Raw genomic sequence first — 23,321 nt, 5'->3', positions numbered from 1 at the left:
GCTGCATATCAACGTTTGAAAGATTGTTTGGGCTGCTGTAGTGATACTGTCAAATTGGATGTGAATGACGTGCTAAATATGATTTACTTGAACATTGTAGTTTGACGTAGCTTGAACACCTCACAAACTGCGTTCATCAAGTTGACTATTTCATTATTAATAGGGGACATCGCAGTGATTAAGGTAAAGCAAGAAAAGGCCTAGCAGAGGATGGTTTCGATCCATCGACCTCTGGTTATGGGCCCAGCACGCTTCCGCTGCGCCACTCTGCTGACAAACCCCAGAAAGAATAACACAGAGAAACCTGACCCATCTCGCAGTTTTAATCAGTCAGATCTTTGTTAACAAAGTCATTATAGGAACAGGAACTTTTAAACATTTAACATCATTCATATTGGAATAGGTTACAAAATTATACTTTTAATATCATAAACCCAACATAAAAGCAATAATATAGGACATATGGTAGCAAAATTAGACAGGTGAATGGAATGCGTTGCCTTTAGCTGATGACTCAGGAATATACCATATGAGACACTTTATTTATAATTCATGAATGTTAGACACTGTCAAACTTTAGTTCTCTTTAGGATTTGCAAATAGTTGAATAATCTAACAACTTTACTATTGTTGGGTTCACATGGTGCGTTTACAGCTTGTGAATTAGGTATTTCAAAACGAGAATGTTTCATCGTTAGGAAGCCTCCCACACAGAAACCTGGCAGCTTTGCTGTTTATGAAATATTATATAGTAGGTTGTTATTTAAAGAATATAATCGTTAGTCCATATCTGCTATAACTCGGCTAATGGTTGTAAAATAGTAAACCGATAATGGATCCAGCATAAACAGAATAAAGGAACTAGACAGAGCAATGGCAGCCCACAGAAATCCAATGAGGTTCCAAAACACAGCCAAACTTGATTCTTTGTGATTTATTTAGTTTTTTTTAGCTCAAATAAAGACAATTATGGCTTCATACACAACGGCTTTCACTTTCTTTGTCTGGATATCATGTTTCTGTTCATTGCTTGTTTTTCACTTAAATCCCTCATTTGAAATAACATTTCTACCGATAAACAAATACATCAAGGGATTCTGGGTAAATAACGAGGTGGCTGCAGTCTGTCCTGATCCTCGACCACAGAGACTGTGAGATCAGCTGATATTCGTCTCTTCCCAGTTCTTATACAGAGTCTATAGGTTATAGTAGGAGCTGGTCAGAATGTGGGATGGATACATAAAGGAGGGAAAAACCATCAGTGGAGATATAACAGTTGAGGCAAACAAAAGGAGAAAGAAATTAATATTTTAGATCCTAATCTTTAGCACAAAAATTCTATTAGTAGAAACGGAGAAATTTAAACTCTTAAGAAGACCAAAACCATACACCCAATATTCATAAATATAACACTTATATGTGAAACCTTAAAATAATATCTTCCTTAATATGGGTCTTTCTGTTATATTTCAGACAGTTACCGGTTAACTGCTGATTTGTTGTTAAAGATGACTGGTTTGGCTCCACAGAAGGGTTGTGAAAGAATAAAACATGTGCATTGGATATAACATTTTACATTGTGACCACAGAAAATAGGTCCTCAAGTCATCGTAAAGGACAACGGGCATTATTGAAGAACGACTGGATGGAAGCAAATGTGCTAATATAACAGAAAAACACAGCCATTACAGGCAAAATCAAGTACAATTGAAATCGTGTGTCTTCAGTGGGAACAGAAGGTTAAAGAAAGAAACATCACCCAAACAACTATCTCACCCAGTTCAATGAGAATTTCATTAGAAGCAACATCAAACAGCAAAAACAAGGGATGGGAGTTTTCATGCCATTTAAAAACGGGTCGTCAGCGCCAGCAGTGGAGCGAAAAAACCCAACAAAAAACAGAAACTATCCTCGGTAAATATTTTGTTAGATGAAAACAGAATATCAGGACCACCCCAACCTCCTCACAAACCAAAAACACAAGTGTAGCAAGCGTCAAAAAAAGAGAAAACACAGTCCAAAGAGTCTTTAAGTCACCTTCCCGTCCCCAGGTGCTCCGGCAGTGGTCTTTTAGAGAATAACCAGCATAAACGTTGATATTAACAAGGCGAAAACTTTTACTTTTTAGGTTCTGGAGCCGACAGAATCCGAGTGTAGGGTGACATATCCCAGGGAGGAAGGTGTGCTTACAAAACTGTTTGTGCTTCCTTTACTTCCGGCGTTGCTCAGGCGCTTCTGGTGCTCCCAGTCAGCGTCGGCACCGGTCCCGTTTCTGTCGCCCGTCCTCCCCCTCTGCTGGCCGCGTCCAGGTGAGCCCGTTTCCCACCGCTGTTTACCCGAACCGCAGGCCCCGGGGCTCTTCCTTCCTCCGGACCTGTCCGGTTTGGGGGACCCCTCGGGTGAGTTGACCCGGCTGTTGCTCCTTTTATGTTCCGACAGTCGCCTGAGCGCCTGCGGCTCGCGCTCAAAGTCGGTGAGCGCGAAGTGCGGGAGCAGGACCGCGTGATGTTCATAAACGTTGGGGATCAGAGAGATGGTGGATGTGCGCCGCGGGCTCTTTCTGGGGCTCGGCAGCGGCGTCTCGTCTATAAAGTTTATCACCTCGTCGCGGCTGAAGCACCGCAGCTCGTCCTCGTAGCACTCCCCGCCACAGACCACGCGCGGCAGGTGCTTGAGCGAGTGCACGCTGTCCTCAGAGCGCCGCCGCTTGCGGTGCGGGTGATGGTGATGGTGACGGTGATGGTGATAGTGGCTCTCCTCGTGGTAGGAGACCAGGCTGTTCCTGCGCCTCTCGTGGTGCGGCAAGGTGCAGCTGTAGTGGGCACTCGCTATCATGTCCTCGGTGGATCCCCATCGTTGAAGATAGGATGGGATCCGGTCGCTGGTCCGCATATCCGTTTCGTCGTGGGAGTATCTTCTTGTAGGAGGCACCTGGTTTCAACACAGAGACCGGATCTTTAGTGTATCAGTAACGCACTCAAACATTTTGCACACAGCTAAATGTTAAATAAACAGCAATTTGTGTTGAGGGTGTAAGTAAAGCTTAAATTAAATAAATTGTTTGCAGTAAGAGGGTTCTTTTGTGCTGAGGAGTTAATTGTGATGCTTTTTTTTTCTGTGAATTTATCAATTTTAACTTTTGGCTAGAAATAAACACAAAAAAAGAGCTCAATTTTATCTATTCTTTCCCAATTTGTTTATAGACTATAAAACTACATGTTATACTACATGTTATACTCACGTTCCATTCTGTTCTGACAACTATGCAAGAGAGAGAGGGTTGGTCAGGGTGACATCAAGAGCCACAAGATTGATATGAGTCTGCCCCCCTGTGGAGGGTTTTAGTATAAGCAGAGAAATGAGACAGCAGATGATACAGTAGCAGGGACCGAGCGGCAGAGGGCAGCACGAGCATTTAGATGAGTAAACAGGCAGCACAGACAGGGCAGGATGGAGGTGGAGAGAGTGAGAGACAAATAAAACCACAAACGAGGCTTTATTCTGCAATCACAGCATTTGAGGAGCACCACAGCAAGCCTCAAATAAAGTGCTACTTGCTAATGACTTCAATGGCTCTGCTGATTCAAGGTCTAATTGGACTTTAACCCTTCCGGGCAGCAACAAAGTGCGACTGTTTTGCATTCTTCCTGTAATTGAAACACACGCAGGGATTACATGGCTAAATACTCATACACACAGCTAAAACTGCAGATCATGACAAGAGATGGCTGGAGAGATGGGTCGGACTTACAGTATGTGGTGATAGCTACTGTATACATCTCTGTTTCAAGGCTTCTGGACTCCAAGTTGAAATCCAACACCAATTTTAATAATTAATTCTAAAGAACTGTAAGGATTTAGGCAGCTCGCTGTCTGAAGAAACTGAAGCTTTAATGCTAACAAAGATGACACAGTGGAGAGATGCTTTGTTTGCAGAGGTTGGCTCTAAAATTAAATATGCTCGCCACAGTCTTCTAGGCCAAGTCCATTTTCATTTTAATTGATATATTTCAGTGTGAAGCCAATATTCTGCCAATTCTGGTTGGGGGTTTGTGTTGGGTGGCAGTATTTTGTCCGAGAAGGCTGGGGAGTGGCATTTCAAAGCTCTGCATCTGATTGGATGGTGGTTTATAAATGGAAACAACTCATTTGAGTAGAACATGAATACTGTTCGTCCTTTAGGGCATCCTGAAATATAAAAAGTAAGTTATTTACTTAACCCTTGAAATAAGATAAAATATCATCAGAGACACAGATATGACAGATCTACCTTTCTGCTTCTACTGATGGTCATATTTACCAAACAATAGTCAGCAAGACTTTTAATTATGTAAAAAAAAAAAAAAGAATCTAATTAAAAAGCAATCTGTGGCTTATTCAGGGCTGATAACTTTACAAACATCTGGACGATTCCAGCAACAAAGCATTTAGAGGCCCAGGAGGGCAGTCCATCATGCACATAAGAAATGAAAAAAAGAAACATTCAGAAATAATAAACTCAACTCATCATGTCAAAAAAAAGAAGAAGAAAATCAATTAGAAATATACCTGCAAATACTGCATTTTATCTTCCTGTTGTTCCCTCAATGGATAACCTTGTGGAACCCCCCTTTCTAAGGTTGAGAACTCATACTTGGCATTACGGTCTACCGTCATGATTTCAGGCGCCGAGCTATAGTCATATGGTCTGTCATATATTAAGTCGGCATGAATTCCTCCATCTTGGCTGTTTTCTGCAAAGTGCAGAAAGGCACGGGCGTCAGGATTAGAGAACAAGAACTCAGTACACTCAGACAGACAGACAGACAGACGAATAGATAAGAGAGACAAGTTCAGTTGTCCAGGTTATTGACTTTACTGTAGGTACGGGTCAGCTCAGGAACACCAGATTTAGCTGAAAATGAGGCTCAAAAAGACCCCAAACCTAATTTCCATGTCTAACGAGGTGACTAAATGGCCACAGATTGGTTTTGTTATTGGAAAGAAGTGCTGACGTCTGCAACCTCTGAGGGCCTCCTGAGCCACAAACTCACACCAAATCCATCCGTTCTCACTGTAAACACCAGATTTGGCCTAATTATCAGCTGCACTCATGTTTGGGTCTGCTGGGGCCGGGGGTGAAATGCTGAGCTTGGAAAGAGTGAGTGGAAAGTGGAAAAATAAGGAGAAAAACAGCTCTTTGCACAGGCAGCTGGGCATGCATGTCGACAGCTTTTAGAAGCAGGAAACAATCTTTATACATACACCTGTGATGAGTTATACATGGCAAGCCCTCTGGAAAAAAAGCAGAGAACTGGGAGCGTTAATATCAGAGGAAATACGGACTGCCCTGGGCTGTTCTGGCTCCTACAATGAGCAGGTATCAGGGAGGATGGGAAGGTGTTTGGAGGGTTAGAGGGGAAGGGGTCGGGTCAAGCTGGGTTTGAACAGTGCCAATAGGATAAAAATACAGATGTTGGTATTTTCATGTTTGCATGTAGAGAGCTGGTGTGGGGACCCCGCGAGACGTCGCCACGCCTATGATTATCATGTGACCTACGTTTGGGAGCAAGCTTTGTCGTGTCTGTGATAGCATTTTTTTAACACCCCCCCCCCCTTTCAGCCCTTCTTGGGAGTAGTTTCCCTTTTGTGCCATATGCAGGATTTTAAGGAAACTTTGCCTTAAGCATTCTCTTTTATCTATTAGTCAGATATTTAGCGTTATGTCTGTCTGACCAGGCCGTCGCACCGAAGAAAGAGAAACAAACAAAAGAAATAAAGTAAACTGAAAATCATACATATAAAACAAATTCCATCTTTATTTCACCTGTTCTCATCCTAAACATGTTTAACAGCTAATATCCTTGGGTGACTTGCGGGAAATATGACCATCATAATAACAAAATGTGTTTTCCAGCAACCTAATAGAGACACATGTTATACATAATGTATATATGTGTCTATATACATACACACGTAGCAGAGCAGCGGAAAGCGTTCCATAAAGCACACACAATAATACAGAATTGTGGATTTTTTTATGAGTTATACGACACAGACACTCTGTTACATCCCCTGACAACAAAGGTCACCTTATAGGTCACATGATAACATTTGATAACTGACCTTACACGACTGAAATATACAGAAGAAGCTACATAATAATAGTAACAATAGCAAATAACAGTAACAGTTATGGTTAAAACTGCCAAAAAATTGGAGTTTCGTGTTTCCTTAATGCGAGTTTCCATTTTCTTATGTATTATTTTGAGCCGGACAGATGAAAGTGAAAACACAGGGCAGCTGAATATATGTTGGATTGATCAATTTTGACATCAGAACCTGTGATTAGTCTCCTGACTCACCTCTGCAAAGACTAAACTGTCATCTGAGACAGTCCAGGCTATAGAGATTAGCTTCGAGACTGCAGAATGGAGTCAAACTGGCCATAACGCTGGTTAACCTGCTTAACAGGACTGGGATTGTGCCACTAACACGCCTACAGATGTCCTACAGCTTCTCATCTCCGTCTGTGAGACTATGAGGCGTTCGCAGCTGAGCAATCATCTGTATTTACATCAGCGGGTGAAGAGGAGGGAAGAGGGGAGGCAGAGCGGGAGGGAGGCGCCGGGCGCTCGCTTACCCTCGTCCACGTCGTCGTTGGACATGATGGCGACGCACTTCTCCCACACCATGCGGATGTCGGCCCGGTAGCGGTCGCAGGCCCAGAGGAACATGGGTAACAGGATGGACTGGGCGATGGAGCACCACAGCACGCACAGCACCATCCAGTTGTAGGAGCGGTCGAACTTCAGACTGGCGAAACTCACCACCTGGGCGGGTCCCACAATGAATTATTAGGTACCAAACTCAGAAATCCGTCCAGGTCAGTAAACAGGGTTAGGGTTAGGTTAATGTGGCGTCCGCTGTGGGCAGCATTCACGGTGAGGCTGAAAAATCAGTCGTTTTAAACGAGAAAAGCTCTTTTTTTAAGGATTGCTTCTGTTATATCTGTTGGCAATAGAGTAAAGGAGATCTGATTCAGATAAGTCTAGCGCTGAACTTACATTCTAATTTACACATTCATTTATTTTGAGCATAAAACTCATGCGAGGACTCCGGCCATGACCCCTTTTAGCAGAAGCGTATGCAGCTGTATTGATATTTCCTTGAGATTATTGTGGGAAATAACGGTTAGTGTAACTAGAGCGGGTCTGGCATCCCCTGCATACTGAGGCTTTTTCCACTTTCTTACCTGCTGATCTGAATATTTTCTAGGTTAAATCTGCTCCTTTACACTCCTCTTTATCTCCATTTTTCTAATATTCTTATCCATATTAAATCGATCCTCGCAACAATCGCATTGTTGTGAGTCTGTTCATCTACATTCATCTACAGCAGAACCTTCTCAAGCTTCCGCTAAAGGCCGATGCCTCCCGACCGAGGCAGTGGCAGGCAGAGTATTTCAGAGGAAAAAGGCATCTGCCAGTGTTCGGATTCCTGCAGAACAAGCAGCAGCTGTGTAGCCTGCAGACCCGTGAGCTCATCGCCCAATGCACCATTGCTCTCGCTACCTTCAGCCTTTATTCATGTCCTCTCTGACGCCACCCTGGAAAATCTTAGAGAAGCGCCAGCGCGTTCGTTCGAGTGCTGATTTCGGGCCAAATGATTGTTTGGTGGTGACTTAATTAAGTCTGGGTAATAGACATTCTGTTTGGGCCTATTATAAGAGAGGCCTTGGCTTTCCTGGAAAAATATTCACGTATTAAATCTAGATTTCAAGAGATGCATATTTCCTTTTTTTTTTTTTAAATGAGGTGTAAGATGTTATTATAAACAAAATAAATGGATCTTGTTCTCACAGCAGCACAAGCAACTAAAAGGCACAATTATACTCAGACGTTGATTTCTGGAGTTATCAGACAACTTCAGGGATCGGATTTTTGTCTTCATGCTCATATTACTGTGGATCTGATTTATTTCATGCTCTGAAATTGGTGCACGTGTTAAAAAAAACAGTCAACACAGCCAGTTCTGGCTCTTCACCTCTTGAGCCTCACGTCATCCTCCGTATTTTCCCAGAAAAGATCTGATAAATGGACCGAAACGTGTAAATCGGCGTTCTTTTATGATCCCGTTTCTGAAGCGCATGTAAACGCGTCGGCTCAGATTATTGCAATCATCCCATTACTCCCAGCTATGGGAAATTTATGCGCGTAATACTCAGTGAAGACGAGGTGACCTACTGAGGCGCCCCTCAGCTGAAGCAGACGTGCAAATAAAAACCCGAAGTGGATTTTTCCAGACAGTTGTTTTGCTGCGTGTCCTTCAGACTGTAGTAATAAAAACTTGCGCATCCAGTTTCGTTTTATCCTTTTACAACTGATGAAAAGAAGAAACTCCTCTTGAATAAACAGGACTAAAAGATGGTTTTCGCGAATGAAATTTGAAGCGACTCGCCGTGTCGCCGCGTACACTCACGAGTTTGCCTCACTGAGACGGAGGTGGAATTAAAGGGCGCAGACGGTGGTCGCGCATGCGTGTTAAACATGAGCAGAAGGCTCTTTGCTGACATGCTGTATAAAATATATTATATCTTCTTTCTTCAGTAAATTAATGGTGGCAGCAGGAAGCCGACTCTTTTCTGGGAATGAGAAACGAGCAGACGCACATCTGGAGACAAGTGGAGATGAATGATCCTGCTGCTTTAATGAGCTACATTGGAGGCGACGGGCATTTCGATGGCATGGGAGCACAAACAGTCACACTCTATAGAACAGCCCCAGCGCGTGCACGTCGCCTGACCCACTTACATCCCCGAGAACTGCAGAAACATTTAAGTTTGCGTAAATAATGAAACGGCCTGATGTGAGCAAAGTTTCAGTCGGGGAAAAAAGGAACCAAAGGTCGGGATTTCTGTTGAGATCGTCACGAGCATTTAACATGCGACTACATGAAACGATCCCTTCACTCTTTAAACATGCAGCATTTCCTATTAAACCACAGAAGGAAAACGGTGGGCCTGCGGAAAAAATGTGACAACCAGAGTGTTAAGATCTTGAGGGGGAACTAACCAGTATGGGGAAACCGGTCAGGAAATCGTAGATAAAGACGATGCCGCTGATCAGGTACGTGATCTGCAACGACGTCTTCAGAGGCTCCGATCCGTCGATGGACGATCTGCGCTTCCCCTGGGCGTCCTCCACCACGATGGTGGGGACGTTGAATTTGTTCTTGTCGGCGTTGTGGCCCGCCTGGATGGAGAAGGTCTGAAAGAGAGCGATGCCGATGCAGATGACGCCCATGGCCACGCTGCCCCCGATCAGCAGAAGAAAGCACACGCCGAAACCCAGGCCGATCTCGGTGACGATGAAGCGGCAGTCGGAGGTGTAGAAGCGGTCTATGGTGTCGTGCCAGCCCACCGCCGGGAGCGTGGACAGGATGAAAGACACCATCCAGATCCCCATCACCGTGTGTACCGCCTGCTTCTTGGTGTTGCTCAACCTGGAAGGACACCCACAAATCATGTCAAATTACTGTAGACCTCTGTGGAGGAGTCTGGACCGTTAACGTCAAAAGAAAAACATCATCCCCTGATCATATGGTGAGCTTCAAATTTCAACCCTGCTTTCCACGTTCTCCACAGATTGCTTTGAATGCTTTGACAGTGAGGCTGTCACCAGCGCAGTGACAGATGGGGAAATGTCAGTCCTGACCCTGGGACGTAAATGGCCCAGAGCGAGCGTGAGCGTGGCTCAACTGTACAGAATTAGCGCTGCAGCAGCAGCTGAACGGCGCAAAATCAATGATTTGCTCAGGGCCAGAAAACACCTGCAGACATGCCTCGGCCCATTTGCCATCTAGGGCCCTTTCAGGGTGAAGCCATTCATTTAATCTCACCTCGGCATCATTTCTTTACAGCTGCACGCGTCTCTGTGGCGCCCGGTTGCCACTACTCTTCAGGCGTTCCATCGTTTATCTTAAAGCACAGCAAGTGGATGCCGCTGTGATCAGTCATGAGGAAAGACTGCAATCAAGCCAGGACATATGTGGGGCATATGCACTTTGGGGGGGTGCGACACTCCAAGATTAACAGCAAATCACGCAATGTTCTTTTCTTTTTAACGTACGCGTCGGAACGCAGCATCACTTCAAAGGTCTGTAATCTCTAACAACGTAGGAACCAGCCTAATGTCAGGTAGCTCAGTGGAAAATTAAATGAATAACACATTAGTAAATTCAATTTATGGGTCCTCTCAGTAGGCTGCAATGCCCCTACTGAGACCCGGATCCCCCAAATTTTAATTTTGTACCCTCCGCTGTGAAGACGTGCACAGAACGTTCCTTCTGCTACGTTGCTTCCCGACAGACGCTGTTAAAAATGTAATCTCCTTTGCGGAGGCAATAACATGGCCCATACACACAGAAGGCTCCATGTTGCATAAATACTCTTTTTTACTTTCTCTTTTTGGGAATGCAAACAGAAAAAAAAAATCTCCCTCAATCGTCGAGGGAGCAATTTTGGCAGGAAATCTAATGCGTCTTCCAGAGAGCCGGATCACATGTTGCCAGCTCTCCTCCTTTCAATGAAATCCCCCGGAGAAATCCTGGTCAGATATGAACTTCATCTCCTCGCAATGCAAATGAGTCAAAAAAATATCCAGCACGTCTGCGCGTACGCGCACCGAGAGGCTGCGAGCGGCACAGACGGGGTGCCAGCGGCTTCCAGCATTGCGCAAAGGCAAGCAGGCCTTGTTGTCGCTGTGAGTAATTACGCTAGCCTTTCCTGAACGCGCCCGGGGTGCGTACGATGGCGAGGTTACATCACAAGCTGCTTCATTCTATTACCAGAGATGGAACATTGCGATGAGAGGAAAAAAAAAAAAAAGGTCCTGGGAGACACCGGACACAGGGTGATGGGAACAGCTGCCGAAGTGCACGGCTGGAATTCATAATTCAGGCCTTTCGCTGTGCGTTCATGTCAGAGACAAGGCAGCGGCGCTGCCTCGGCGGGGCAACTGTGGAGCCGTTTAAATGAAAGATGAATTGTTACTACGCAGCGCCCCGCCTGCGCCGACATCTCGCCGCAACAATGCTAAAAGTTGGAATTAAAGAGGAGGCGGGGCTTGCCGACTGCAGGTCATGTGACCTTTCAGAATGTGCAGTTCCTTTCAGGCTTTGACACTAAAATGCACATCAAATCTGGACTGAAGCCCAAATCTTCTGAAAAAAAACACGGTTTAAGGCATTGTAACAATGGGCACTGTCACACTTTTCACAGTTTAGAACACCAAAGCATCTGATTAGGTGTGAACAGCAGATGCCGTGGAAGCCTAACACGATCAATGTGGGGTTGGAAATCTGGTCTCCATTGTTCACTGTTGATTGTTTTTATCTCTCTTTCCTTCCGGCAGGATGAAGCTGGAGCCGACAGATGACGGTCCAGAAGGTTTCACGTGGCGTTACCAAATTAGCGTAACCAGCAGATGTGTTCTGGGAAAAACTGTGCAATTCTCACTGCGTGGGTGAGAGTAGCATCTGAGGAGTGGAGCTACCAGATGGATTCAGACTGGACGTACTTACCGGTAGTTTACTGGCCAGCGCACCATCCACATGCGGTGATAAGACAGCGAGGTGACCGAGAAGCAGGTGACCAAGGTGAGGGTGTAGAAGGTGGAGACAAACACCTTGCACAGTCCTTCGTTCCACTCGTAGTTGGAGTGCCGGCGCCGCAGCGTGATCACGCAGTACATGGTGATGGGGATGGCCATGTTGAGGATGTGCGTGCCCGCCAGGGTGCAGATGAGGAACTCCAGCGGCTTCCACTTCTTCTGCTTGGCGCTGACGCTGAGGATGCTCCAAGTGTTGGCCAGGATGGACACGCCCGAGCAGACCAGCCAAGCCAGCGTGTTGGCGTTGATGACGTCATCCTTCACGGTAAGCGCCTCATCCACCATGTTGGAGTGGGGCGGGGGGAAGCCTCGGGGGCTGCAAGGAAGCGTCGGTGAGAGCAGGTGCACACGAGGAGGAGGAGGAGGTGGTGATGGGCAGGAGGGGATGCAGGGTGGTGAGCAGGCCAGGCATCCTATCTGGGTGAACGCGCTCTCTCCATTGGATGGGCACGACGGGGAAAGTACATGGCAGTGGCGTAACACAGCGGGGTGCTGGAGGGGGGGGGCTCAGCCAGTTCCCTTCTGAGCCTGAGGATGCTGAGGAAGAGAGAGGAAACATGTAGACACAGTAATCAGAGACAGGCAGCGAGCATGTGAACAAGATTACAAATCTGTCCAATTTTAAAAACCTCTCACAGCATCCAGGGGAGAAAAAATGTGATATTAACCACTGTGCACACTAGTGAAAATACATTATTCATGCAGCGCGTCTTGATAAAGTACTGTAAAATGACAGGAATATTAGACATAATTGTTTAAATTGTGCAACCCAGCAAAGAAAGGAATGATGAAATAAATGATACAGCATATAAATATAGTTCATACTCAGATATGCGTGTACCTTCCTTCAAAAGTGCAGGTTTTTACATGGATGGTTGTTACAGTAATGGGAGCAAATCTAATCCACGCAGCGCAGCGGCAACACTTCCAAGGGCGGCGGCGCTGCTGCTGCCGTCAGTAGAGGATCCACCTCAGGGACATCTGGTCAAACAACTAGCAAAACAAGTAAAATCCCTGCAGTCGGAGCGCATTGTCGCTTCCACTTCCTGTCTTTTGCCACCCCCGAACAATTACGCACCAGAGGCAAGAACCCCCGAGACATAACTCAAGTCACTGAGTTCCAGTCAACACCAGTCGTTACAAAGCCCCAATCATGTCACCGTGGAGACGGACAGAAACGTTCAACAGGGTCGTCAAACCGTTAAAGGAAACATTCAGAATCGGAGGCCGGGATGAGATCCGATGAGCCGCAGCTCTGGTCCAGGAGTCCCTGTGTGTTCTGAACTAATTCACTGAAAACACACAGGATGGGCGAGACCGTTTAAAGTGCCATTAGGCCGGCTCAGCTTCAGCCCCCAAGTGCACGGCGCCATTTATGATGAGCTCAGGCCGGTCACACTTTCTTTTTAATCACCAGAGAAGAACGATGCTGGAGATGGATTTGATCAATTAGGGAGGCAGATGTGAAGGAGACCTCCCGTATAGCCTTTTCTGTCACTTCATACTGCAGAATTTGACTTTGGCAGGAATTTCAGCCAGATTCTGAAAGGCCCGACGTCACGTTTCCATCACAGTCCATTCAAAACATCACGTCTCCCCATTTCATGAATCAACACTGAGCAGCTGAGATGATTCATGAGTGCAGGAGTATCCAGGAGGGAAATTTAGCTGTGCTGTTATAGGCCGAGGCTGCCGGGGTCCGGAAACATGATCACCTGACAGGCCTCTGTCACCCCACTGGGTCATGGTCTCCTCTCCTCTCCTCTCCTTTCCTCCTCCTCCTCAAGCAGACTAGTTATGCTGATTCCTGTGTAGTTTTTCTGCTCCCCACCCCCTCTCTCCCCCCCTCTTCTCTATTCATTTACAGGTATCGCTGCCTTCGGAGCTGCATGATGACCTCCGGCCCCGCTGACCCGTTGTCTAGTGTATTTTTGTGTGTGTTTCTGTGCTCTGTGCCTCTCCTCTCCTCTCCTCTCCTCTCCTCTCCTCTCCTCTCCTCTCCTCCTTCTCCCTCTCCTCTCCTCTCCCTCTCCCAGCTCCCTTTACCCAGCCGACCATCAGCAGGAGGGTCCCCCTACATGAGCCTGGTCCTGCTCAAGGTTTCTTCCTGTTAAAGGGGAGTTTTTCCTTGCCACTGTTGCTTGTCTGGGGTCAGGCCCTGGGATTCTGGAAAGCGCCTTGAAACTATTTTGATTGTATAAGACGCTATATAAATAAAGATTGATTTGATTTGATTTGAAATTCCTGCAAACGGGACTGAATGAGGCTGGATCAGTTCGACCTCAGACCCGCTCAGACCCGCCCTTCAACGTGAACATTGACAGGAAGTGAAGGATCTTATTCAGTGGCAGCGAATTGTTGCCGTTCTGTGAATCCCACCGCAGTTTCCCATCAACTCACTTGACCTGGCAATAAAGTATCGAATTAAACGAACCTCAATCAAGCTTGAACGATCTGAAACCACAGATGAAGCGTTTCCCCTGTGGAAACCAGGAAGAGCAAACCCTTTTGCTCCAGCTTGGCCAACATAATCAGAGTAATCAGAGAACCCGACACCATTCCTGTGGAGCGTCTCCATCTGAACTGGTGTGAGAACACTCTGCTAACTCAGGGCTCTGTCTGGACATGTTTACTGGCCTCTGCAGGGGCCGACTACCACAGGTTCCACAAACCGTAGCATAAATCCAGCGATGGACGTGATTTCCTAAAGACAACGCGGTTAGCTTTGCCGTCTCCGTGTCACAATAGCATAAACCAAAGACTTCGCTTCAGCAACCTTGCACGGATCTAGATCCAGATACCTCACATTAGTATGGTCTCATTCTCGCCCTTTCAGGTCACTTTCTTTATCAAAATGTCCTTTTCTTTGAACCTTGTCCTCCATCAGGGCTGCCCGTCACAGCGGCGGCTGTGACTCGATTCGGAGCGACGCTCGGCAGCAAAGTGGCGGCGGAGAGGGAGAGTTTTGGGACCGAGCCATGGAGCCGACGGAGTCAAATATACAGGGAATCAAAATGTGAAAGTGATAAAAGCGGAAGGAATCAGGGCGAAACATGGAGGGATTTATTACAAGTGAGGTGCAAGAAAAATAACCTCCAAATGCAGCGGAAAGAAAAAGTTGCAGATGGGCTGAGGACAGTCTGCAGAAACGAAGACACGAGTCCTTGTGAGTGAAACCTGCAGCTTATGGATGCTCATGTCTCACATCTCTCTTAAAAACTGGGGAAAACTCTGAAGAAGCTCTTTCATAAGCTGATATGTGTGATGGATGTGCTCCGATTGACCAGCCATTCCTCCCTGGAAAATCTTTTCCTGTCACAGTGGATCTTAAACCTATAAGTTTCCTTTCATATCGATTTTTTCCTTCATAACTTTTCCTATGTAGCCTGGTTTAATTTACTCTGAAGGAACGGGTGATTTATTTAAAAGGACAGAAAAAACTTCACTTAAAAAAAGTGGGCTGGAATCCTGATAGGATAAGTTAAACTGGTGGATGGAAAAACCTTCTCAGTTTGTGTTCAAGAAAATCCTGTTTTCTTAACCTACGTTTGACAGATGAAGAAGATTATGGTCATCAATAAAGGGAGAAGGCCTGAAAGTACAGGGCTTAAAATTAAGAAAAAATATAGATACTAGAAAAAATAAATAAGGATTTTTGAAGAGTGTCGGAGAAAAAAAAACAACTTTAGATGTAGCATCAGAAAATTGTATAATATGTATTTCAGTAATTAGCCAGCTTAACAAATATACATGCACTATACAAATACACAGCGTTGCCGTTGGCGGTGCCAGTTTGCGTGGCGTGCTAACACTCTCCTTCATCCTGTGACGGATCACTATGAACCTTCGAGGCCTCAACACCATCCATCATACTCATTTCCAGCATGCGCTTATTATCGAGTTATCAATGCGAGTCCAGCAGATGTTCAGTCTTGTATAAAAAGACAGTCAGCCGGAGTGGCTTTCATCTACTGACTCCCAGAATAAGGCTTCTCTAACGACGGGCCCTCTTTAATAGGACGACATCTGTAACCTTGTTAAACAAGCGTGTTTAGAATTAGAAACCCAGAAGGGGCTCATTGAAGACACCACCACGATTGCATCGCCAGCGCTGTGACCTCACCGCTTCTGTGTTCACGTGAGCTCCAAACACCAAATGAGCAAACGTGTGAGCGGCGGGATCGGAGCCGCGTTCGAAGAGCATGAAATGAAAGACATTGCCCAAAGATGGGGCACTGACAAACTCCTCTCACGTAAGGCTTTCAGCTCTGTAGAGTACCGAGCCCAGACTGGAGGCTTTTTTATGTGTATGTTGCATAGCAACTGCATCAGTCTTGAGAGAAAAGGGAGAAAAAAGATCAAGCAAAGAATTATAAATTTTGGATGGCAACACTGTTTGTGAGTCAGTGCAGGTTGCTAATGTGTTCCCCCGATTGTATTCACAACACACATATATTAACAGCGCTAATATAGACAGTAGTTTTTACTGACGGTATGATTGTGTTGCTCGGTTACAGTGTAGCGTGTTACGTTGTCTCAAAGCTCAAACACAGAGCAGGGTCCCTTAATTCTGAGTACGACCCTCCTCTTGTATCAAAGAGCAAAGACGGGGTGGAGCAGAATTAGAAGCCGAAGTCACGACGCAATAAGCAAGAGGTCCTAAAATAACACTAACAGGTGATGTATTTGTTTACCAAACCCCTCTTACAGTCGCCAGACCATCATCCGTCAGAATAAAGTCCAATTATTTAGAGAATCTATAAAAAAAGTCAATTGGCAGCAGCCGCCAGCTATGACGCTCACAGACGACTGCCCTACTGGCTGATCCCAGTAACAAGACAATTAAACAGTAATGGGATTTATTCAAACATGACCGAGAGTTTAACTGCACGCCATTAATGGATTTATTTCCCCGACAACCCGGTGCTGCGTTGCCATAGAGGGACTGCTGGCAATCGTTCCTCTGGCTGTGATAAAAATCGTAAAGTTTGTTCCCTCACCAAAACCTTTACAGTAACCGTGCGGAGACAGTGCAGGGATGGATTAGAACAAACTCTAATCCCCAACGGCGGCCATTTACTCACTTATATTGGCCTTAAAGCATATTAGCGCCTGTATCTGCTTTATGCCCCCCCACTTGCACCAGCTCCTTTGCATAATACAGCCAGCATTAGTCAAATATTACTTCAGCACTAAGCTACCTCTGGCCAGAATGAATTCATTAATATCTGCATAGATGTTGGGCGAGCGTTTGCCCTTTATCAACTAATGGCAAGAGAGGCTGCAGCGTTGCTCTACAAAGAGCTAACTCTTGTTAGGTAACGAACCAGCACTGAAATACACGGACTCATTTCGAATCAGAGATCTGCAGCCCGACTGCTGAAGATGGAAGGAGTCTGATAGGAGACTCTTCTCATCTGCAGAAGAATCTGAAGAAGAAGTTGATTTTCTCCTCTTTTGTAAGCTGCTTCGCATCCGAGTTGTCATGGAAGCACACGAGCTATGTTTAGACACAAATAATCTAAATTACAGTCTGATTAGAGTAAACGCTGTTCACTTCCTTTACTGATGCTTTCTTGAAATTGTTTTTGCTCCACATAAAAACTGTATGTTTACAACCCATAATTACTTTAAAATGTAGACTTTTCACATCATGGGTCTGTTATTCCTCCTGCGCTAATTATGGATGCAGAGGTGTTGAAACACAGTCCAGAGGACCACAATCCGGCCGGGTTTTCTGACCTACCAGGCAGATTGTGGCCCCAGGGCCTGGGATTTGACACCCCCAGGATCAAACCTCCGTCTTAAAGCAACAAATATGCACAATTTCTCACAGCGACACATTGAAACAGCACCTTCGAGAACGTCGCCAGCGCCCGCCCTGTCCGTTTAATGACATCACTCCACTAATGCACAGCAGGGGGGCAGGATGAGTTGGCAGTCTGCTCCCCAATCGCAGCGATGGAAGGTCGGGCTCTGGTGTCAGCGGCACTCTGCAGAGGCCCCTTAACTGCTGTGAGAGAGTATCAGCTCCACTCATCAAAAAATAATAAGCTGCAGAGGTGCTCATGTGATCGCGACATCTGACCTCTCAGTCAAGAGAGGTAAGCAAAGACCATTTCTCTCCTGAATCAGCCCCCTCTGCCTCCAGATTCTACAAGAAACCTGAATGGCGGCGCTACCTGTCAATGCAGGCACCAGCGGAACCGGATTTCTCTCCTTTATGTCGACCTCCAGCAGAAGTCTTCACCGAGGATTAGTCTTCTACTTATTTCCCTCATGAGTTGATTTATGCGATTACAGAATAATCACAGAGCCAAAAATGAAGCCCGACCATCAAAATCTTCACTTTACAGACTTGAAAAGCACAGAGTAGGTGGTGAATGAATGGTGTCAAACACTGAGACCACCACCAATCAGTTATTAATGAATTTAGCTTATTTAGCCAATTGGTGTATCACTGATTTCTTGTCTACTGAGTCACTTCACACACACAAACGGTTCACTCACACAGCAAGAATTTAGAGTCTTCAATCAAGCTAATGTGCACGTTTTTGGGCTGTAGGAGGAAACTGGAGTGGCCGCAAAAATAAACCAAAAAAACAACCCAACTCTGGCTCTAAAAGAACCCTAAATTGCTGAGACACTGGAAAAGGAAATGAGTTCAGTCTCATTTACTTAAAAGCGCCCGTTATTGGCAAGTGAGAATGCATTATTGCAGCTAAAGTTCCATCCACACGGGAGGAACAACAGAACAGAAAACAGCCTATAAACCGGGAGTGTTCTTGTTGGCTTAAACACTGCCAACCAGCACTCTAAAAGGCTCTAAAAACACAGGCTGTGCACGATTGTGCTTCAAAGAACGCCCCTTTTTTATTCTGATGAATGTATACTGTCCCCAGATGAGCCTGCCAGCCAACGCACATTACGTCATCGTACCTGTTGGAGGAAAAGAAGAAAAATGGCCCCGCTTGAAAGCAGTTCTTTTGGGTGATACTCTTAGCAAATGCAGCTCGTTTGTCTGGCAATCAGTGTGAAGTCTCAAAAAAAAGAAAAAGAATCGCACCTTCTCAACGCAACAACTCATTTTCCATTCTCTTTGCACCGAAGGGTAGGATCCTTTTTCATCAACAGTCATACAATATTCAGGCTTTGTTTTGGTTTGTTTTAGCTTCATTTTAACAGGAAAATCACAGATCGCAATCAGGCCAAGAGAGGCAGCGTGAAGTGTGAAGGGGTCACAAGCTGGAATCCATTTTAAGCACTTTTCATAGCTGAGGGACATCATTAGTACAGTACATAGTTGAATTTTCCATCACAAATGTAACCCTAGAGGCTCGTTTCCTGTGTTTGTGAGGCCATCAACAGGCACGAACGGTGCTGGATCACAGGCCACCGTCAGGCATCGGGTGTCTCAGGAGGAGGGGAAGGGGCAGTCTGATTTTATTTTATTTTTTAATTGATTATCAGAGCCGGTGTTTTGCAGGGGATATATAAACCATTCAGGTGGAGGACTGAGAGGGGGGCAGCAGCAGGCTCTGGTCAGGGCACCGCTTGTGGGTGAGTAGAAGAGTGTGAAGAGGAGCTAACGCAGTCACAAAATGACAGAGCCGAACGCGTGATCAACAGAACGTCACATGGGTCCTGTGAAGCGCTGAGGTCTGTGGTGTAGCAGCAACTGTCACATCTAGGCCACAGTGCTCTCTGAGCGCTGAATGTGATCACTGGCTCACTGACGCTGCCACTTTGTGACCTGCACTTGCCTGGAATCCCCTCTAATTTCTGATTTCACTGCCATCTCCCTCATTATGCAGAGATGTTTTGTTAAAAGTGCACAGTTTAAATAGCCCATGTGTCAGTAAGTCTTAAAAATCTGTATCTTGATTACTGTGGTGTCTCCTTTGCATACGAGTATAATGAGCCATATTCATGTGATATTCTGGATCCGAGAGGATAAAGACATCGTTTGTTATCTGAGGATTGCATATAAGTTAATCAGCGCCAGTTCTGGCTGGCTGCAGCTTTCCTCACCCTAAGTGCTTCTGTAATCTACATAATTGATATAAGTGCCCATACAGCACAAACTTACTGCGTTCGGCCTCATTTATTCACACAAATATCAGCCAACTGTGCCATTTTAGTGAAGGCTCACAAAACCAATTACAAAAGCTGCACTGATAAAAAAAAGAAGTAGATCTTTGTTCTCAACACAAATGAAATTGGTGTGCTTGTTTTAAACACTTTGTCTTGAACATGGCATGAACTCGGTGTCCAGTATAGTCCATTTAGAAGCTCACTCGGACACAATTATGAACAAGTTTGTCTAAGATATTTAAGCCATTTCGCGCAATTTACGACGTGCAATAAGCTGCGCGCTTTTTGCTGCAGGACACCACCTGTTCGGAGCCGTTTTCCCATCAAAACAACCCAAATCCCAGCCGGGGATCAGCTGTGCGTCTTACCTCTAGCGTCGCTCCGAACGCCTCATTGTTCCGTGGGAATGAATGAAAAACGCTCCCGGTTCAGCCGCCTCAGTTCTGCTCCATAAAAGTGGCTTTTACATCCCCAAACACAGAACAGTTCTGCGCGTCGAGTCAAAGAAAAACCTGTGAAATGAAGGATGAGCCCCCCAAACCCCACATCGTCGCCACAGCTGTACTCCGGTGCCGCCAGCGTTGACTCATTAACAAAGAGACGAGCGCGTAAAAACGGCGCTTTCGACGAGTTTGGACCCAAATAAAGAGAAGTCGTCTCCGGCGCAGCTGTTAAGAGGTTAAAAGAGAAGGGAGCCTTTCATGCAAAACGCCTTTTCTTTTGGTTCTTCAGCGCGAACGAGGCGACCAGCGAGCGAGGCATGATTGCTGCGCGCACCCGACAGAACATGCGCGTTCGCGGCGCAGACGCTTCGTGGGAGTGAACCGCATGAAGGAATAATTCATGGAAAAGAGGCATTTTTACAGGTCTTCTTGGTTTCATTTTCTGGTTTATTTGTTACAGCACAGTTTCAAAATAAGGCAAAGTTGCGATTCGAGTCCAAACTGATTTTCAGGCTGAATTCTAGAACTTGTAAAGAGCAGCATCTCTAATATAACACACATTTCACATCAATGCTGGGGCAGGGGTTCCCACACTCAGCTTCTAAATGGAGGCACGTTATTTTCTCCTGTTATTCATCTCCTCCTTTAAATGGACCTCTTTCCTCTGACATTATACGACTTGTTATATAATACTCCTTGCCTGGATATTTCAGTAAGAGCAGTTTTCCTCCCTGGGGGCATAAATTGTACCCAGAGAGGAATCTAATAGTCCCTATAAAAGAGCAGAGGCACAGCGAGAACCACGGCGTCCCGCTTTGCCACTATTCATGAGAATTAATCGCTTTTTGGACTTGTTATTTTTGATGGGCGGTCGGGCGAAGGGGGGCAAAGTCTAAGGTCCATCCAAATGAACTAACATCACTCAAATGCTCCTGACTTCCCCACCAGTTGTTCTAGAGTTGCTGTTCTTTTTCTGTGCAGTTTTCCTTCCATCGGGTTGACTGGGGGAGGTTCTGAAGTGATCCTCGATGTGTGTGGTGACCTCGGGGTAAAGCTGCAGCCCTCCATGGACTCCTTGATATTTGCGCCTTTGAATGCAAGTGATTGTCATGGTGTCGTTCTTGATGAATCCATAAATTGTGCATGAACTGGTCCAAACTCCTCCTGTGCTGCCTCCTTCCCCAGTAATGGCTGTAATGTGACCTGTGGTCATTTCGCTATCTATTTATTGGGACTCAGATCCATCACCAGAACAAGACAGAGCAGAAGAGCCGGTTAATTGGATCATCTTTGCCCTCTCTTACGTGATGATAGGTGACCTGGAAGTTAAAAAAAAGCAACAGAAGGCATTCCCACCCACTGGCTCCTCTGGCACCGGGCTGCCCCCAGTCTGACCGTCAGTTTAACGTTCACACACCTCATCACACACACCCCACAGCAGCCCTTTAATACTTAATGCTGTTCTCATGCATCCTTCATATGCTTTTCCAACCTACTCCCCCCCCCCCCCCCCCCCCCCCGTGCCTCCCACCTCTCAGGCCGTGTCAGAGGTGGACCCATTTTGTGGCGCTCCCACTAATGTCCCCTGTGGAGGCTCCGGACCAGATAAAGTAGAGGCTCCCGTGCGAGGAAAGCCCCGCTGGCTCCTTGCCCAGATATCAGAGGCTTGCTGGATGCTTGTTGTGGAGCTCGGCTCTCTGAAGGTGTTCCAGGAAGCAGAAACACAGAGCAAAACAAAACGCAGGGGCCGATTCTCTGACCCTGGCGGAATGAAATACTGATATATCGGCAGGCTTATTGTTTAGGAGTGACCTTGGAGTGTGGAGCGGAGTCGGGCTTCCCGCCTCTGGATTCAAGCATGGAAGCAAAGGGGGGGGCACTGACAATGGAGGTAGGAGAATAATGTTAAGGGGGATCACTCGCAGCTAAAAGCCAAGAGTCGTCTCATAACCGACCCACATAAACATCTATCCTCCCTTCAGAGTCCTTAATGGTTTTTCTCCTCCACCGGAGGATCGTTCATCTTCTAAGCAGCCTTGTCAGTCCCTACAGCAGATCAGGAAGGGCGGCGAGTCCCCTCATTTAGATGCGAAGACATGAAAGGGAAAATAAAACAAGCTGGTATTAGGGCTGGATTTCACCGTTCGAGGAATACGAAAGGCCGCTGAACAGTTTTATGTCCTCCAACGGCATCGATATTAAAGATCTGGTGTGCACACGGCAGATAAAAATCCTTTTTGTGTGGAATTAGGTTTGGAATTATTTGTTGCCGCCTTGAAAAGGAAAACACATGTTTCTGATAATGTCGTCCATTCTCTTTAACTCGCTTCTACCACGTGAGTAACCATGGTTACCGTACTGTCTCCCCATGTATGAATGCCAGCTGTTCCCAGCTGCGATGGCTGCATGAAGCTATATGGTAGCGCTCGTCTAGGAGGTGGGTTTTTCTCCTTAAAGGTTGATTTTTTTTGTGTTCCAGAGAGATTAACATGTTAGTATCAAAGATGGATCTGCTCCCTTCGTGTTGTGTTGCCAGTCTTCACCCGCTCCCCCACACAAGATGCATCGGCTTCGCTGGGGTTAAAAATAGATAGATCCCCCGGTGCAGCTTCAGCCTAACTTTATTTTCACGGGGGAAATGAAACGCGCACGTACTGGAGGGACCAGAGGAGCAAAAAAAACATTAACCTTCACCATCCAATGACAAATCAGTTTCTGTATGAAAATGGCACCCAGGCTGCAGACAGAAACAGGGAGAATTCCGCCTGCGTGCTTCTGCCTTCTTTATTCTCGCGGGGCTTTCATCTTTTCATCCCTGTTTGTTTTTGATCTCAGAATAGGTCTTTCTCTCCATCTGTTGCATGGGACTGAAGCCTACCCACTCCTGACAAATGCCGAAGAGTGTTCTCAATCCCCAAATGGATAAGCTACCTTGCTAAATATTTGAACAGGATTTTTCACGGCCTGTTAATAATCGCTGCGGTTTTCAGGCCGGCCGCGACAGCACAGATATTGATTTCTTCCCGTCCGCGCCTGATCTTCATTCATCTTTCCCTGCGCTTATATACGCCAAGACAGTTGATGTTATCTCCCCGTTTCTCATTCCTCTGTGGACTCAAATTTCCTCCTGAGA

General features: G+C 46.0%; 1 protein-coding gene across 4 annotated transcripts; it reads right to left on the bottom strand.

The window, feature by feature from the left end:
• Nucleotides 1–308: 308 nt before the first annotated feature.
• LOC130529700 (probable G-protein coupled receptor 153) lies at nt 309–20,550 on the bottom strand. 4 transcript variants are annotated; one of them, XM_057040177.1, is made up of 7 exons: nt 20,114–20,548; nt 11,563–12,188; nt 9,054–9,483; nt 6,623–6,812; nt 5,245–5,274; nt 3,242–3,261; nt 309–2,931 (listed from the first exon to the last, which is right to left on the bottom strand). In XM_057040177.1, the coding sequence occupies exons 2-7, from the start codon at nt 11,934–11,936 to the stop codon at nt 2,125–2,127; spliced, it is 1,851 nt and encodes a 616-aa protein (XP_056896157.1). In that variant the 5' UTR covers nt 11,937–12,188; nt 20,114–20,548; the 3' UTR covers nt 309–2,124. The 4 variants fall into 4 exon arrangements, with proteins under 4 accessions (XP_056896157.1, XP_056896156.1, XP_056896158.1 ...); XM_057040176.1 differs by lacking the exons at nt 3,242–3,261; nt 5,245–5,274 and adding an exon at nt 4,549–4,733; XM_057040178.1 differs by lacking the exon at nt 5,245–5,274 and having other exon boundaries at nt 20,114–20,547.
• Between the last annotated feature and the right edge of the window lie 2,771 nt (nt 20,551–23,321).

Source organism: Takifugu flavidus, chromosome 8, assembly GCF_003711565.1.
Source record: "Takifugu flavidus isolate HTHZ2018 chromosome 8, ASM371156v2, whole genome shotgun sequence".
NCBI lineage: Eukaryota > Metazoa > Chordata > Actinopteri > Tetraodontiformes > Tetraodontidae > Takifugu > Takifugu flavidus.
The sequence above is the reverse complement of the archived record's forward strand: the minus strand, read 5'-3'. Positions and strand labels throughout refer to the sequence as shown.

Coding starts and splice junctions, on each gene's coding strand:
- LOC130529700 (XM_057040176.1), bottom strand. CDS start 11,936: ATGGTGGATGAGGCGCTTACCGTGAAGGATGACGTCATCAACGCCAAC. Junction 4,734..6,622: donor CAACGACGACGTGGACGAGG/GTAAGCGAGCGC, acceptor TGCACTTTGCAG/AAAACAGCCAAGATGGAGGA. Junction 2,932..4,548: donor ATAAAATGCAGTATTTGCAG/GTATATTTCTAA, acceptor TGTTGAAACCAG/GTGCCTCCTACAAGAAGATA.